The sequence below is a fragment of the Perca flavescens genome, chromosome 1 (genome assembly GCF_004354835.1).
Source record: "Perca flavescens isolate YP-PL-M2 chromosome 1, PFLA_1.0, whole genome shotgun sequence".
NCBI classification, from domain to species: domain Eukaryota; kingdom Metazoa; phylum Chordata; class Actinopteri; order Perciformes; family Percidae; genus Perca; species Perca flavescens.
Genome location: NC_041331.1, coordinates 28,875,197 through 28,890,894, shown reverse-complemented (window position 1 = coordinate 28,890,894; position 15,698 = coordinate 28,875,197). Strand labels below are relative to the sequence as shown.

At 41.9% G+C, this 15,698-nt stretch overlaps 2 protein-coding genes across 5 annotated transcripts; both read left to right on the top strand.

Annotated features, from left to right (window-relative positions):
* The first annotated feature begins 5,118 nt into the window (after window positions 1-5,118).
* acta1b (actin alpha 1, skeletal muscle b) lies at window positions 5,119-9,217 on the top strand. The gene is made up of 7 exons (XM_028567609.1): window positions 5,119-5,226; window positions 6,179-6,315; window positions 6,852-7,176; window positions 7,579-7,740; window positions 8,160-8,351; window positions 8,463-8,644; window positions 8,795-9,217. The coding sequence occupies exons 2-7, from the start codon at window positions 6,187-6,189 to the stop codon at window positions 8,936-8,938; spliced, it is 1,134 nt and encodes a 377-aa protein (XP_028423410.1). The 5' UTR covers window positions 5,119-5,226; window positions 6,179-6,186; the 3' UTR covers window positions 8,939-9,217.
* Window positions 9,218-10,185: 968 nt separating this feature from the next.
* On the top strand, window positions 10,186-14,929 carry ccsapb (centriole, cilia and spindle-associated protein b). Of its 4 annotated transcripts, none has more exons than XM_028579299.1 (5): window positions 10,186-10,525; window positions 11,511-11,898; window positions 11,996-12,076; window positions 13,257-13,477; window positions 13,575-14,929. In XM_028579299.1, the coding sequence occupies exons 2-5, from the start codon at window positions 11,517-11,519 to the stop codon at window positions 13,755-13,757; spliced, it is 867 nt and encodes a 288-aa protein (XP_028435100.1). In that variant the 5' UTR covers window positions 10,186-10,525; window positions 11,511-11,516; the 3' UTR covers window positions 13,758-14,929. The 4 variants fall into 4 exon arrangements, with proteins under 4 accessions (XP_028435100.1, XP_028435115.1, XP_028435109.1 ...); XM_028579314.1 differs by lacking the exon at window positions 10,186-10,525 and adding an exon at window positions 10,577-10,623; XM_028579308.1 differs by lacking the exon at window positions 10,186-10,525 and adding an exon at window positions 10,630-11,128.
* The last annotated feature ends 769 nt before the right edge of the window (window positions 14,930-15,698 follow it).

Below are 15,698 nucleotides of genomic sequence, written 5' to 3'. Positions count from 1 at the left end.
CTGTCTTCTATTGTGTATTAATAAATTATTGATTGCCTTGGACCTTGTCTCTGAACATCACCTGTCCAGAGACTTGTGTTGTGGTTCCTGTGGAAGTAAGTTGGTAATATTACCAAAACCCTGCCCATTCAAATTAAATAGAAATAATTCATGTTTTGTTAATAAAGTAAAGTAAACACTGACGGTGCTCGTAAGTTTGCCAAATAATGATACATCCATGTCTTTTAACAGATCACAGAAGACTGCAGGTTGATATTTTTTAAACTTGTACAGTTATAAATAATATCGCCTAAATGATGTATGATAGATTTTTAATTATTTTTGTGTTTGCTAAATTATTATCTGTAAAAGTAAGATGTTAATAGTTTTATTTGTGGGAAGACTTTTTGTCGGTTTGTTTGTTAAGTCTGTTTAGGCACATACAGCGTACACTAGTATTACATTGGAACATATTTAAAAACATTTAATATCTTTTTTTTATATATAAGTGAAGATACCATTTTATTACATTGTTTCATGGGGTTGGGTATAGCCATAGGATATTTTATTTATTAAAGGTTATTTTTGCTTTAAATCATCATTCCCTTACAGAGCCACTAAAAATGATGGGATAAGGAGACCCACTTACATCTCATCACTTACATCCCATTAAGATTATATTTCATAGCTTGTACCAGATCACATTTCCTCATTCAGCTTAACATACTGACATTTTCATAAAATATTCACTTTAACCCTTGTGTCCCAGTGACCCGAAGGACAACACAAGGGTTAAACACTGTTTTTGTCTCACAACTGTGTTTCCATGCAGTATGTCAGGCTGTCAGTAGGTGGCGTTGATGCTTCATGCTTTGAGTTACAGCCAGGCTCAGAAGTGTTCACTGCTCAGGTTAGTGGGATCAATGTTCAATCCATCATACCAAAATAAAACTTCTTGGTAATGATGTGAGGAATGTGTATTCAGCTGTTGGTAGGTTGTGTTGACTGTGCACTGAGCTTCTCCTGCAACTAGACTCTTCACATTGTCCCATCTGCTGGCACATAGACGGGTCATGGCCAAGCAGTAAATGAATGCAATTGATTGATTTATCATCCCTTTTAAGTATTTGTTGCTCTTGTGGGGCAGGTTGAGAGTCTATCAAGATAAATTGAGTATGTGTCATTCAACCTATTTAGATATTTAAATCATCAGCTGTATGTTTGATGTGTTCTAAAAGTGATTTAAAAGCAGTACAGGCACAAGAGGCACAGCCATGCTGTAAAATACAACTGAATAAAACTGAAATATATCTTGTGAATTATGCTCTCCCTTTAGACATGTTTATGTGTGTTCATTCTTGACCTTTGGTGGCCGTATTTGATAGGTTTTAAGCCTTTTGATTTTAGATTATTTTCACCATATTCCTTTGGACAGTGTAATCTCTCTGTGATCAGTAACTAATATCTCTTTTCTTAATGTATCGTTCTACTTAAAACTAAACAGTGGGTCAACCCCTCCAGTCGAGGCAGCAGTTGTTCTTCATAGGACAGCCCAGCTGGCTCGTGCAGCTCACCAGGTGCTGCTCAGCCCTGCGTGGGTTTCCAATTCCAGCTCCATGTGCTGCAGCTCCCCCGGCTTTTCTCTGTATCTACCCCGGGCTATTTGAGGAATTACAGGAACTAAGGTTCTGATCCTTTTTTGGCCTTACACAACAAAATATGATCATCCTTGCTTGTCACTTGAAAAGACATCACACAAAGCTTTATTTGTTCATAAGATAATAAAATAAGTCCATTAAGACTTAAGAAAAGAAGGCTGAGTCCTTGGCAGCGGCCCAGGTTTGAGTCCAACCCTTTGCTGCGTGTCATCCCCCAATCTCTCTCTCACCCCTCACCCCCTTTCCTGTCATTCTCCAGCTTGTTTATGATATAAAGGTAATAAAATGATATTATATTAGAATAACAATTCTTTTTATATAAATGACTGGGTATAAGAGATATCCCACCACTGTTCTATGAAAAAGAGAGCCCAACAATCTCACTGATCAGAGGTCATGCTCACAGTTCTGCCTCTCTGTAGTGAAATACTGCCCAGCTCTTGTTATTCCTCTCAGCAGCAGAACCCCTTCTACTACAAATTACATTAAAATGGCTTTTTAACTTTAGGAGATATTTGGATTGTGTTTGAGCAGGTTTCAGGAGATTATCAGGAGTTTTGCTTACCCTCATCAGGAGCATTAGAAAGCAGTACACGGTGCTCAGCACGGAACTAATAAATAATAAATAAAACATAATACAATTAGGCTAAACAGGAAGAAGAATGTGTCCTGACACTTCATGGGATTAAATCACACCAGTTGTACTTCTTATTAAAGGATATGTCCACGTTTTTACCAGTCTGTCTCAAAGCAAAAAATGTTTAAATGTACATTTGAACATCTGACTATTGTTAGACTAAACTTGAAAAAAAATATATCCCTAAAGCACCTTTACCTGTCAAATTACAATATCCTCAATATCAGCGGTACCAGTATGCTCAGACTTTCTTCACTGTAACACCTGACTTCTCTCCAAAATCTCCAACAAGCCTCCTGTCTGTGCTGTACTGTACACGCACCACAGAAGCCTCAGTCGTTGAGCACACTGACAAACTAAAAAAGGTAGGAGACTTGTGTACAGCAAGTGTATTGGTTCCAGTGATTGAATGCCGAGCCTTGTGCTATTCTTACACTTTCTCTGTCACTCTGACCCTCTGTGCTCCCATGAGAGAGACAGCGCGAGAGTGTGGTGACTGAAATAAAAATCTCACTGAGCAGGTAGCAAGGTAGGCGACTGAGCATGCTTTTACAAAAAAAAACAAAAAAAACATCCATTTGTCTATACCTGTCTACTAATTTACTGGCTAAAATAAACAATATACAAAAAAAAGGGTACTTCTAAAAAGCACTAATATAAAAAATATGCTCCTTGTCCAAAGTCTCTTCTTCAACTGGCTGGACACATATCTTCTGACAAACTAAACTCATCTTTTCTGCCACCTGCTGCACACACCCTTTCACCTCCCTCTTTCTCCTCCTCTTCCCCAAGTACACTTTCCAGGAGACTTCCTGGGCTCTCCGACCTCCCCTCCCCTCCCCTCCCCTCCCCTCTGTCTTTCACTCCCTGACAACTGCCAGCCCCTTTACATTTTAGGTGTTTCACAGGCCCTCGGATCTGAAATGGTTCACAACAAGTGCATAAAAGTAGCTCTACCTTGCTCTGCAGCCCCCTCCCACAACACACGCACGCAAGCATGCACAGAAACAGCATTCCCTGAAGACTTGCAGGGCCAATTAAGGCAACTTTAAATGATGGAACTTTACTAATTAAAATAAGTATCGGATTCATAAAGATTTCACTTTCTTTGCTTACCATTAACTTTTCTCTCCGTTACCATGAATTTGTGTTTACACTGTATGTTATATGCAAACACTTGCAAACCATACTGAAGCTTTCTGTTGCTGCTATAAAGAGAAGCCAGGTCAGGAAAGGTTACATGTTAACATTTCTCTTCTCCCACATGAATCCAGCTTTAGGTTATGATTTGAGAGCAGAATAATAAGTCATGTGTTTGTACCAACAATTATGACCTGCACTTATTTATTCATAATTCTATAATTGCTTTCCCTCTTATAGAATATCTTAATTTTTTTGGACAAAAATGTTGTGGATCTCTTGTTATGTACATGAAGTTCCAGAGATACTAATCCACATTGATTTGATCTTCTTTTTTACTTTGTGTCAACACATGGCATTAGCTGCTGCTGGCAAGGAATCCCCAGTTGTTCCCAGGTGTCATTAGAGTTGTTTCTCTTAGGTGCCTCTGCTCCTTCAATTGAACAAATCAAGCCTATTTGTCTCTCTACCTCTTTAAATGTATTTATGTTTCTTTTACTCTACGCTTCTCGCTGTTACCCTGTCATTCCTTACTTCCTTTGAGTTTATTATAAGCTCCTTGGCATCTCCTCTTCCACTCCTTCTGATGCCTCATGCCACAACACACAAACATACATGTGCATGCATGGCCACACACTCCATTGCTCACTCCCACATGCATACACACACACATGCAATAGCCCCCCTCCTTCAGTAGAGTTATAATTATTCCAACTGCTCCTGTGACAGAGCAGAGTAACTCCTGCAGATACAGTTTCAGCTGTTGGTTGTTCCAGGGGTTCTCTCCTTATTTATTCAATAAGACTCTGACAGACGTGTGAATATCAGGCCATGTGGTCTGCAGAACAGTATGTTTGAATTAAACCAACTGTTAATGTCTCTTAGGTGTGCAAGTGTTGCATAATTAAGAAAAGGGAGTCCAGTTTGCAATATTGCATATACAGTATAATGATTTTTAGCATAACATGTTGTACATCCATATAAGGCTGAAGAGACAAATACACTTACAATGTGTGAATGCAAAAATGCCTCCATTTTTTTACTCATGACTCCATATTGGGCACAACTTTATGCAAGCTGGAGTCAATCAGCCTGCAGCATATAATGCAATAATTACAAATAATCTATTTAAAATGTTATGGCTGAAATGGTATGATTGGAATGATGAAGCAGCACTTATTTAACAGTTCACACACCAAATATGCATCCTCAGCTTTTTTCAAATTATTTTCTGCTATCTTGTGAGTTGAACTCTTAATTGGCGCTTTCAGGTTGCAGCACAGTTTCTGGTTGATCTGTCAGTCAGTAGTTTGGGTCCTGGCTCTCACTGCGGTCTAAATCTGTTCAGATGAGGACAGCATTTTCCCATTTTAAGGGTGGATGAGGCCTACTTGACACAAATCTATAACCCTGGTTGGTAGCAACTGGCGTCTCCCCTAGAAAACCCCCACTGAACCACGCGCACCTTATACGGACCTCGAGGTGGGCTCGCGAGGCTCGATGGGAGGTCAAAGCGACAGTTCCATATATGGCGCGCGCTCTCTCCTCGTCGGGGGCGCGCAGCGTCAGACCGGACCCTCTCCTCAAACCTAATGGATGGAGCCCCCTCCTTGCTGCAACCCCACCCACTCCTCACCCTCGGCCTGTCAGCATCCTAATATGGCAGAGGGCAGGGATGGGGGGGCAGTGCTGAGGTTTGTGAATGGTGGAGGTTGGGTATATAAGGTGGACGGGCAGTAGAGAGGATTGTAGCTGGTTCAGCAACAGCATTGGTTGGGTCTTTCTCTCAAAGCCGCAGACACCCCCCCTAAGGTAAGACCCTGCTGGGACTCTGAAGCAACACATCCAGGTTGGGACACCAGACTAGGCCTAGAACAGCACTGGAGCAGAACTACCGGAGAGGAACTTAGGGAGGACTTCCAGGGACAGGACGCCTAGGACCAGATACCACTGGAGGCACAACTCCACTGGAGGATAGGATAGACTGTAGGAGAGGCCTGGTGCTGAAGGAGAAGGAAAAGATTCGTCAATAGTTGTAAACAGTAGGCTGAGAGGAAATCATAGAAATACAGTGCTGGACAGGAGAAGCTCTTATCTGAACTTTCAGGATCTGGAAATTATGGATAGATACATTGATTGATAGATAGATAAAGTAGATTGACTGACTTCAGCATCTTAATAGGTGTAACACTGAATCCTGAAAATGTGCTGATGCAGCAAGAGCAAACCTTCAAAACAATTAAAAAGTATGAATATATTTTACCTGAGAAGGGTTAATCATCACCCTTCTCAGAGAATGCTTTGTAGATTTACCTGAATTTTAGCACACCTTAGGTCTTTGCTTTAGCTTAAGGAAAATTTAGAATAATATAGGCCTAGAGGACATATCCTCAGTCGAGATTCATGCGATTCAGATTCATATCTGAAGGAAAACAGGAGTGTAGTTCCATTTTGTTCAGTTTTGATGTGATTGTATAGGTTTGTACAGGCGTATACGCCATGCGTAATGGCCTGGTGTCAGTGTGCCATGGGAACGTTTAGCGCAAGGCATATGCCTGATAATGATCATGCTCTAATAAATGTTACAACTATTTTCCAGTAATTTTCTTAGTCTTTACAATTAAGACACCTGGAGTGAGCTTGCAGGAAAGAAAAGGGTGAAACAAAGTTTTAGTAAGGGAGTCCTTTCTGTCACTCAGTTTTTATCGCCATGTGGATTTGATTTAGTGGGCTGAGCTCTTTTTCTTCCCCTCCTCTCTTACAGAAGCCAACATGTGTGACGACGAGGAAACTACCGCCCTTGTGTGCGACAACGGCTCCGGTCTTGTAAAGGCTGGCTTCGCCGGAGACGATGCCCCCAGGGCCGTCTTCCCCTCCATCGTTGGCCGCCCCCGTCACCAGGTAAACAGCAGAGAAAATCTCCACACAACAACAGGACATACTAACTGCTGCTGAGAAAAAAAAATCACAAATATTGTACAGAGAAATACATTTCACCTTACAGTAATTTTTACAAAAAAAGTTGTACAATCGTACACTATTTTGGCAGAAAAATCCTACTGGAGTGAATAACATTTAACTGAGATTTTATTATTTTAGTGTTAAAATGTAGTTGTTTTTGCAGTTATAAAATATTAGGCGAATATAACAGCGTGGCATTATGTATCTGAGCTAAATGCGCCATGTAAATGTGACTCCTTTTGCCACCAGCAATGTGGCCTATGATTCTTTGAGACTAAATTAGTCACAGATGAACTGTCACACAATTGCTCTCTGTCTGTCTCTGTGACCCACGCCGTTATTTGGCACATTTACGCAATGGTCAACATGCCTTTTGCATCACACAGTAAATACTTTAATCAAGCCAGAAGGTCATGCCTCTGTTTGGATTATTTGACGTAACCATTCCATTATCTTGCCCTCTCCTCCCCCTTTAGGGTGTCATGGTCGGTATGGGTCAGAAGGATTCCTACGTCGGCGACGAGGCCCAGAGCAAGAGGGGTATCCTGACTCTGAAGTACCCCATCGAGCACGGTATCATCACTAACTGGGACGACATGGAGAAGATCTGGCACCACACCTTCTACAACGAGCTGAGAGTTGCCCCCGAGGAGCACCCCACCCTGCTCACTGAAGCCCCCCTGAACCCCAAGGCCAACAGAGAGAAGATGACCCAGATCATGTTTGAGACCTTCAACGTCCCCGCCATGTATGTGGCCATCCAGGCTGTCCTGTCCCTGTACGCTTCCGGCCGTACCACCGGTAAGACTGACAACAACCAACAGCGGCTACTCATCACACAGACGCAGCTTCCTGAACATACATAATACAAAGAGACAGACGCATTGTTTTTCAAAATATAATGTAATTGATAAATATAACTGATAGAATTATATAAAAATTGCAACACATAATATTAACTAAACCATTAATGCGCCAATTCCCCATTGTGTCCATTTTGAGCACAACTTTTACGCACAGTCGACAAGCTACTCTGGGACTGTTTCTGTTTGTTTTTTTGTCCTTATGAAATATACAATCACTGTGTACTTGTACATCATCCTTCAATCGCCCACATTTGCCATAATTTACGCACGAAACTGGAATGTTTGAGGACTTTTTGTCGCCCGGACTTTACTAATCTCTCGCATTGCCTCTCTCCAGGTATTGTGCTGGATGCTGGTGATGGTGTGACCCACAACGTCCCAGTCTATGAGGGTTACGCCCTGCCCCACGCTATCATGCGTCTGGACCTGGCTGGTCGCGATCTGACCGACTACCTGATGAAGATCCTGACTGAGCGTGGCTACTCCTTCGTGACCACCGGTGAGGAACTTGGCCTACTCCAATAACAAATCATCTGAAAGAAAGACGCAGACCATTACTCCGGCTTTTAGGAAGCTAGAGACATAAAGTAGAATCTAGATGATTATCACAAGTTCATATTTTATTTTACCAGTTTTTGAACTTGTTGTTTGCTGTACATAACAACTTAATCTGACCAGCAACAACAACAAAAAAAGAAAAATTAGGCATACTATTTTAAATTATTAAAATGTATTAACAGACACAGATAAATGTAATGTAGCTGTTTGTTCAAGAAAAGCAAACAATTATTTTCAGCTTCAGACATTTCTGTAACTTTCGTTGTTCAGCCCACTTAATTAGTCTGTCATTACGCGCATGGTGTCTGTCTCCGCGATGTGTCACTCTGGACAAAATCTCATCAACTTGTCCCCCCACAGCTGAGCGTGAGATCGTGCGCGACATCAAGGAGAAGCTTTGCTATGTGGCTCTGGACTTCGAGAATGAGATGGCTACCGCTGCCTCCTCCTCCTCCCTGGAGAAGAGCTACGAGCTTCCCGACGGTCAGGTCATCACCATCGGAAACGAGAGGTTCCGTTGCCCCGAGACCCTCTTCCAGCCTTCCTTCATTGGTACGTCAGATAATCATTCATTTTCTCTCATTACGAACAGCACTACAGATATTGTGCAAAACTAGGTACCCCACCCCCTCCTCTTAACACTTGTCTCTCTCACCTGACCAGGTATGGAGTCTGCTGGTATTCATGAGACCGCCTACAACAGCATCATGAAGTGCGACATTGACATCCGTAAGGATCTGTACGCCAACAATGTGCTCTCCGGTGGTACCACCATGTACCCTGGTATTGCTGACCGTATGCAGAAGGAGATCACTGCTCTGGCCCCCAGCACCATGAAGATCAAGGTATACATTATGACAACAACAAAATCACAACATATCCCCAAACTTAAATATTTTACCATACATTTATAATTACCCACAGGGATCTACTGAACAAATGATGAAGTATTGGCACTTATACTGATCCTTTTTGTCTCCCTCTCTCTCCCCCAGATCATTGCCCCTCCCGAGAGGAAGTACTCCGTCTGGATCGGTGGCTCTATCCTGGCTTCCCTGTCTACCTTCCAGCAGATGTGGATCTCCAAGCAGGAGTACGACGAGGCAGGCCCCAGCATTGTCCACAGGAAGTGCTTCTAAATTCTCCATCTTTATCTCCAGCTTCTCCATCAGTTACACCACCAGCTATCTGGAGATCAAGCAACAAGGAGAATCAGCATCTGCGGCACTGCAACACTCTGCTGTCAATGGACTGTCTGCGCTGTTGACATATGCATTTTTTTTTTAATAATTTTAAAATGTGCATATTTTGTAGTTTGTTGTCTGTGTTGCACGGAGAAAGGCTGTGAATCCACCACTGAACCATGCATCCACCCAAAAAACCTTTAATAAAAAAAATAAGAACAACATGTTGCCCAACACATGTGAATGTAAGTGTATATACATATTGATAATTTATTAAAGTCCATTATTTGGTATATTTGACCCTGGCCTTGTTTTTCTATTAGAAAAGGTAGTTTTGGGGAAAATTACAAAAGAAATACTAGAATATGGACGATTTCAAGCATAATGGTATAACACGAAAATTAATATGCCAACCATATAAACATCATCTTAAAATGCAATATTAAGTAATCCCAACAAGTTATTGGGGGAGAATTAACCAAATCAAGCCCGGAAGAGACTTAATTGACTCAGCAATTAAGCATAGGCCTACCTATATGATTATGACACACAATAGGCCTATAATAAACCAATCAGCTGATCAGGTGCCAGGGGAAGTTCGGCTGTTGGCACGGCTCCCTGGATCATAGTTGGATGGGTGAGAGAGGGAGACAGGATGTCTCTCTCTGTCCCATCAGCCACTGCTGCTGGGGGCTGCTTGGTGACAGAGGTAGTGAAAGACGACGCCTGAAAGCTCCGACACTGGGAGTTTGACTTTCCAGGAATGTGCCTGGGCAGCAGCAGCAGCTCCGCTTAGACTGAGCAGATCAGTAGCATGGGACACCCGACACCCGGCTCTGAATCCCGTTGAGCTGCCTGCCTGCCCCGTCCATATGCGCAGCCCCGGCCCCCAGACCATCTTTAGGCAAAACCAGACCCCGTGTAGCCTACAGTGGGCTATGTCCGCAGCCCTACCTTATATGCATGGAAGCTCATCAGGTTATATGGGGGTGGGTGTGGGTCTGTGCTAAAAGCACAATGGTGTGTGCTGGTTGCGGCAGGCGCCCAACACCCTGGGCCCACAACATTTAGGATACATCACCCCATTGACCTATCATAGCCTTACACCCAGATTTTCATTTCTTAACCTCTTGACTACATGTAGGCTACAGGTAGGCCTATATAAGACAAACTTGTGTGCATAGGCCCACATAAATATTCAGCTGGGTAAGGTAGCCTACTTTTTGGGGCCATACGTAGCCTAATTTAACAAGCAACAATTGCTCAATAAAATCGTGTTGAATCTGTGCAAATAGTCTAAATACAATAAAACTAATTGTATTTTCATCCTCTTTTAGCCTACCATGTGACAGTAATCATTAGCCAATCGTTCATTACCGCCCCGACCGCATTCCTGGCATCTCGACCCGGGCCACCTGTTGCGGGTGTGTTTGGCTTTTTAAAAACGTCCTCAAGCGGGCGGAGCTAAGAGACGCAGCCTGTGATTAGCAGCACCGTGAAGGCCATCTGTTCTGCACTGCTTCCGTGAAATCCGACACCAGCGTAAGTATATTTACTGTAGGCCTACATATATTTAGACTCTTCAGCCCTGAATTTCTGCTGTCAAGCCTTGCACTGTTATAGATGAGAGTCGATGGATTGTCAGTGAGATTTCACGTTTAGGCTATTTTCTGCGAGCGCTGACAGGCGATTATCGGTGCTCCATGTTACCATATGATCAACAGACATCTATAAATAACAGGAGACAATATGGAGCAACGGGCAAATGTTTAACCAGTAGCCAGATATTGACACTAATACGGTGTTATAGGCTCATGTCCTAGACGACGATTTAATACACGCTTATTTTAAAGCCTTTGAATCCAAAAATATCGTATTTCAGCAATAAGGAAATCGGGTTCTGGTGATTTGTAGCACAACAGGTTATAAAACTTGAAGTGCTTTCATACAGTGATTACGGCTAACCTTTAATTTGGAATATTCAACAGTCGTGCCTGGAGTCAATCAGATGACGAGATGTCACCTACGTCATCACGTTCAAGAAACGTCTGCTTTTAGCGGCCGAATTCAAAATTCATTCAGCCAATTTTTTTTTTTTTTAATAGTAAAACGCCGATTGAATTTACAGAACGAACGTCCCAGTTTGTAAGTTTCTCAAAACTAGACTTTAATGTCCACCCTCAGCCCAGCAAGGCGAACTGAGTGAACTCTCCCCGGGATGAGGAGGAAGTAGGCGGGTTCTTTAGCCGGGGGAAGCCTCTAGCTTCTCTGCCATTGGCTTTAACTGTCTCCACGTTATGGTTTAAATGTCTGGCGGTGATACCAAAACCTCAAAGAAGTTAAGACTTACGTGTGTTGAAAACCTCGTAGCTAGCTAGCTAGCTAACTTACTACGTGCGAGGGCTTTGTTTAGGCCTATAACAGTATTTTTTTCTCCGATGTATATTACATATCTCATTAGCCTATGATTCGTGTGTAACAACGCTAGCTTTTTAGTGTTTTTCAGCTTGCCCTCTTTTGATTTCAGTTCAACATGGCGATCAAGAGGATCCGCTCGGAGTACATGAAGAAATTCAAAGACCCCAAATGGGAAACCTACACGAAGTGTTATGAGGAGATGCTGAAGTACAGGCTGACCCGCAGGCTGCTGGAGCAAACACACAACCCCTGGTTCTGGAGTGGCCCCGACAGTGATTCAGAGTCTGGAGAAAGAAGCCCCCCTCCTCCCAGCAAGAACCAGGTAGGGTCCGAGACCAGCAGAGACAGGATGGAGCCGGAGCTGGAGGAGTGTGAGGGGGCGAGGGTGGACAGACAGCAGGAGCAGCAGCAGCAGCAGCAGGGCAGAGCCATGCGGTCGGTACCCAGGCTTCCCCTCCAAGAAGAGGATGTGTCTGCTCGACAGTCTGCAGTCCATGGTAAAAATGAGCTATACATACGTTTTAATGACTGTAAAACATATCGGGATGTATGCTTGTTACTCTACTGTACCATATGATGACATTCACTCCTCAGGCGCACAGGTTGAAGGTGCCAAAGAGACAGGAGTACTAGAGGAGGAGAGAGAAGAGCAGACTCACAGGGAACAAGACAGAGGTAATTCAAAGTTGAAAGCATAGTTAGTGTGCACATTCCTCAGTGTCTTTCAAATATGCATAAGTACTGAGATGGAGTCAGAATCATGATCAACATTAAAAGAAAGGAGAAAAAAAATGGATGTGATGGGCAGGAGGATGATGACAGAAACGATGGCTTCCCCCAGTGGAGATGAAAAGCTAAAACATAGTATAGCGAAGAGTATAGCAAAATGACTAAAGCTTAAGCTCATTTTAAGCTAAAAGGTTCCTGGCTTCATAGTGATTAGGACTGGGTGTTAATATAATACATCCATAGGACTGGGTAGGTCACTGCGATACATCAGCCAATGTGTCCCTGAGCAAGACAATTAATCCCTAGTTGCTCCCGAGACGTGCAGCCTCTGACATATAAAGCAATTGTAAGTCGCTTTGGATAAAAGCGTCAGCTAAATGACATGTAATGTAAAATGAATATCTTTGAGTTGTTACTAAAAAAAATAGTTTCAGCCCTAGTTATATACCTCCAAGTAAAAAGTCATTATAGTATCTATACTGAAACTCTGGTATTTTTGATGTGATAACATTTTTGACTGGTATTTACATAAAATTATATAGGGTGAGGTTACAAGTTGATGGATCGCCAATAAAGTAAATTAATATAATTACAAATGTACTTGCATTGATCAATATAAAACTAGCGATAAAACTCAGGTATTTTTATCAGTACTAGTATCATCGAAATTCAAACGATACTTAGCCCTAGCTAAGAACACTTCAAGTTCAGACTCATGCACATTAACAAATAAAACCGACATCAAGGCAAATTGATACAGCTGATAAAAATAAACATAACCACATTCATGAAATTCATCACAAACTTATGAAATGTCATGGATGTTTGACTAAACTGCTCCCTTATTATATAGAAATGTCACAAAATGTTGTGAAAAAGGACATTGCTAATAATGATCATATCACATTGTGAACCAAGTACCATAAAGTACAAAGTACATCACATTGTACAGGACAGCCTCACTACAAATGTATTCATAAATGTTGACAGCAACTTTATCTCTGCATTGCTTAGTTTCTTGATAATCTTTCTCCAAGGAACTTACTGTATGCACATTTGAATGTACCAGTATTATCAGGGATTTTGGCGCTGCTATTTTAACCTGTATGTCTTATCTAATTTGTAGCGAGAGACACTGGAGGATCCCGACTACAGCAAAGTAAACCCTCCAAATCCTCAAAGCAAACATGGCGCTCCCAGCGGGTCAGACCTGCACCCGCACGGCAGCCCGGGGACGACGGTAAGCAGAGCAGACATCCGTTCGCTCTGTACGCTTCAGGAGAGAAGAATTCAAACATGGCAAGCAAGAAGACACACAATGTTGGCCCTGCAGCTTCGACTACTCAGGTAATTATTCTGTCGTTCTGTGGATCTACACGTGACAAGCTGTGTTGTGACTGAGCACAACACTGACAGTTTATTATAATGTTTATTTTCCCGGTAGATCCATGAGTCGGCTCTTCGTGCAAAGACCAGGCGGGAGGTGGAGCACCAGATCCAGACCCAGAAGACCGAGCGCCGGAGAGCCAAGTCTGCCGATCTGGACAAGGCCAGAAAGTTGGTCCAACCAGAATTCAACCCCTGGCTCACTGAGTACATGCGCTCCTTCTCAGCTCGCTCCCGATAGGACACACACACACACACACACACACACACACACACACACACACACACACACACACACACACACACACACACTCACTCACACTCAGCAGAAATACTTACATCAGGTGTGATTCCGGACAAAACATAAGGCCATTATTGCCTTCCACCCCTGAAGTTTAAATACCCATAGATGTAAAATAGAGCACGGGGTGGATTGATTTATACAAACGCTCCAAAATTTGTCACTATCACATTCAGGGTGTAAACTGATACAACTTTGAAATACACTGTGTGGCTTATTCCCCCAGATGTGTACTGTCATGTTTTTAATACATACAATAAGAATCATTTTACAGGGTATAAGATACTCTTGAAAGTAAATGTAGAATAAATAGATTCATCTACCACATACAGATATTTAGACTAGAATGAAGAAGCATTTTACAGCCATACTTTGATGCAGTCCCTTTAAACATACAGCTATGTAAAATGTGTCCATGTTTTTTTATACAGGGATATCAAACCACAGTGGACTCACACAGGAGTTATGAAAACACATGGCAGCATGTCTGATTCGACCCACCCACATTTCTCAAAACACATGAAATGTGAGACCACAAACATAAAGAATACACTTATTGTATTCACATATTAACAAAACCAAACAGTCAAAATGTTTGTATTCCACAAAGGTCTGCTAAGCACAGCAAGATGGCTCAACCAACTGAAAGTTTTTTTTAAATGTATGCAGCTTTACAGTACAAAGTATTGATTGTCTTACAGAAATATCTCTGTCTGTTTATTTAAGATTTTTACAGCTTTTTGATTTTCAGATCACTTAGCGCTCTGAACTGGTTCTTGTAGATTGAATGGTTTGTTGAACGGTTAATGGATTGAGCCTCACTGACTTGGTTTAGATGAAGAGGGACTCACACTCTGTACACACAGTCAAACTTAACACATCTCTGTCTAAAATCACAGTTGTGTGATGTGGCACATTTTCCGCAACGAGGGCTCAGATGAACAGCCAGACACCGACTGGCAAGTGAACAGACGTTTATTTCACCCCAAAGTACTTCTCAAAAAAATGTTTGTGTTAATGTGCGTATACAGTAATCAATTGACCTGCTGACATTGCAGTGTGAAAATAGATGTGTGTGTGTGTGTGTGTGTGTGTGTGTGTGTGTGTGTGTGTGTGTGTGTGTGTGTGTGTGTGTGTGTGTGTGTGTGTGTGTGTGTGTGTGTGTGTGTGTGTGTGTGTGTGTGTGTGTGTGTGTGTGTGTGTGTGTGTGTGTGTGTGTGTGTGTGTGTGTGTGTGTGTGTGTGTGTGTGTGTGTGTGTGTGTGACTTTTAAAGCCATTGGATGACTGTGAAATGTGTTATGACGTACAGCTAATGTAGGTTCTTTTGTTGAGGTAAATATTTGTTTATCATTACTGTCACTGAATATGCTTTAGAACCAAAAGAGGAACCATAACAACAATGGACATTAAGCTGATGCCTAAATGAAATACATGAGTACATATTGCTGATTTACTGCTTACTTGTTAAAGTAGCATACACTCTGAAGCAGGACCAAATCAATATGCACTTTGATAATTAGTCACCTTTCTGAAATAATATTTGACCAGAATACCTGGCTACCGCTTTAGGTTTTCATGTAATTTGTTTATTTTTCGAATCTGTGTATATTTGTTTGTATGTGTGTAGTTGTATGTTTGTAATGTCACACATTGTTATTTGTAATTACACAAGAAGACAAAAATGGACTTTGAATCCTTTGTGCAATGGATCTGCCTGTCTTTTCATCATCCAAACCAAGATCAATCAGATCCCTCTTGGGTTCCTTGTGTCAGTTATGATAAAATCATCTCTGTGCCATGAAGACTTGAGAAGTTTTTTTTTTCACCTTTGCACAACTATAGTTATTGATGTTATTGATTTAAATAATTTGCAGAAAAAA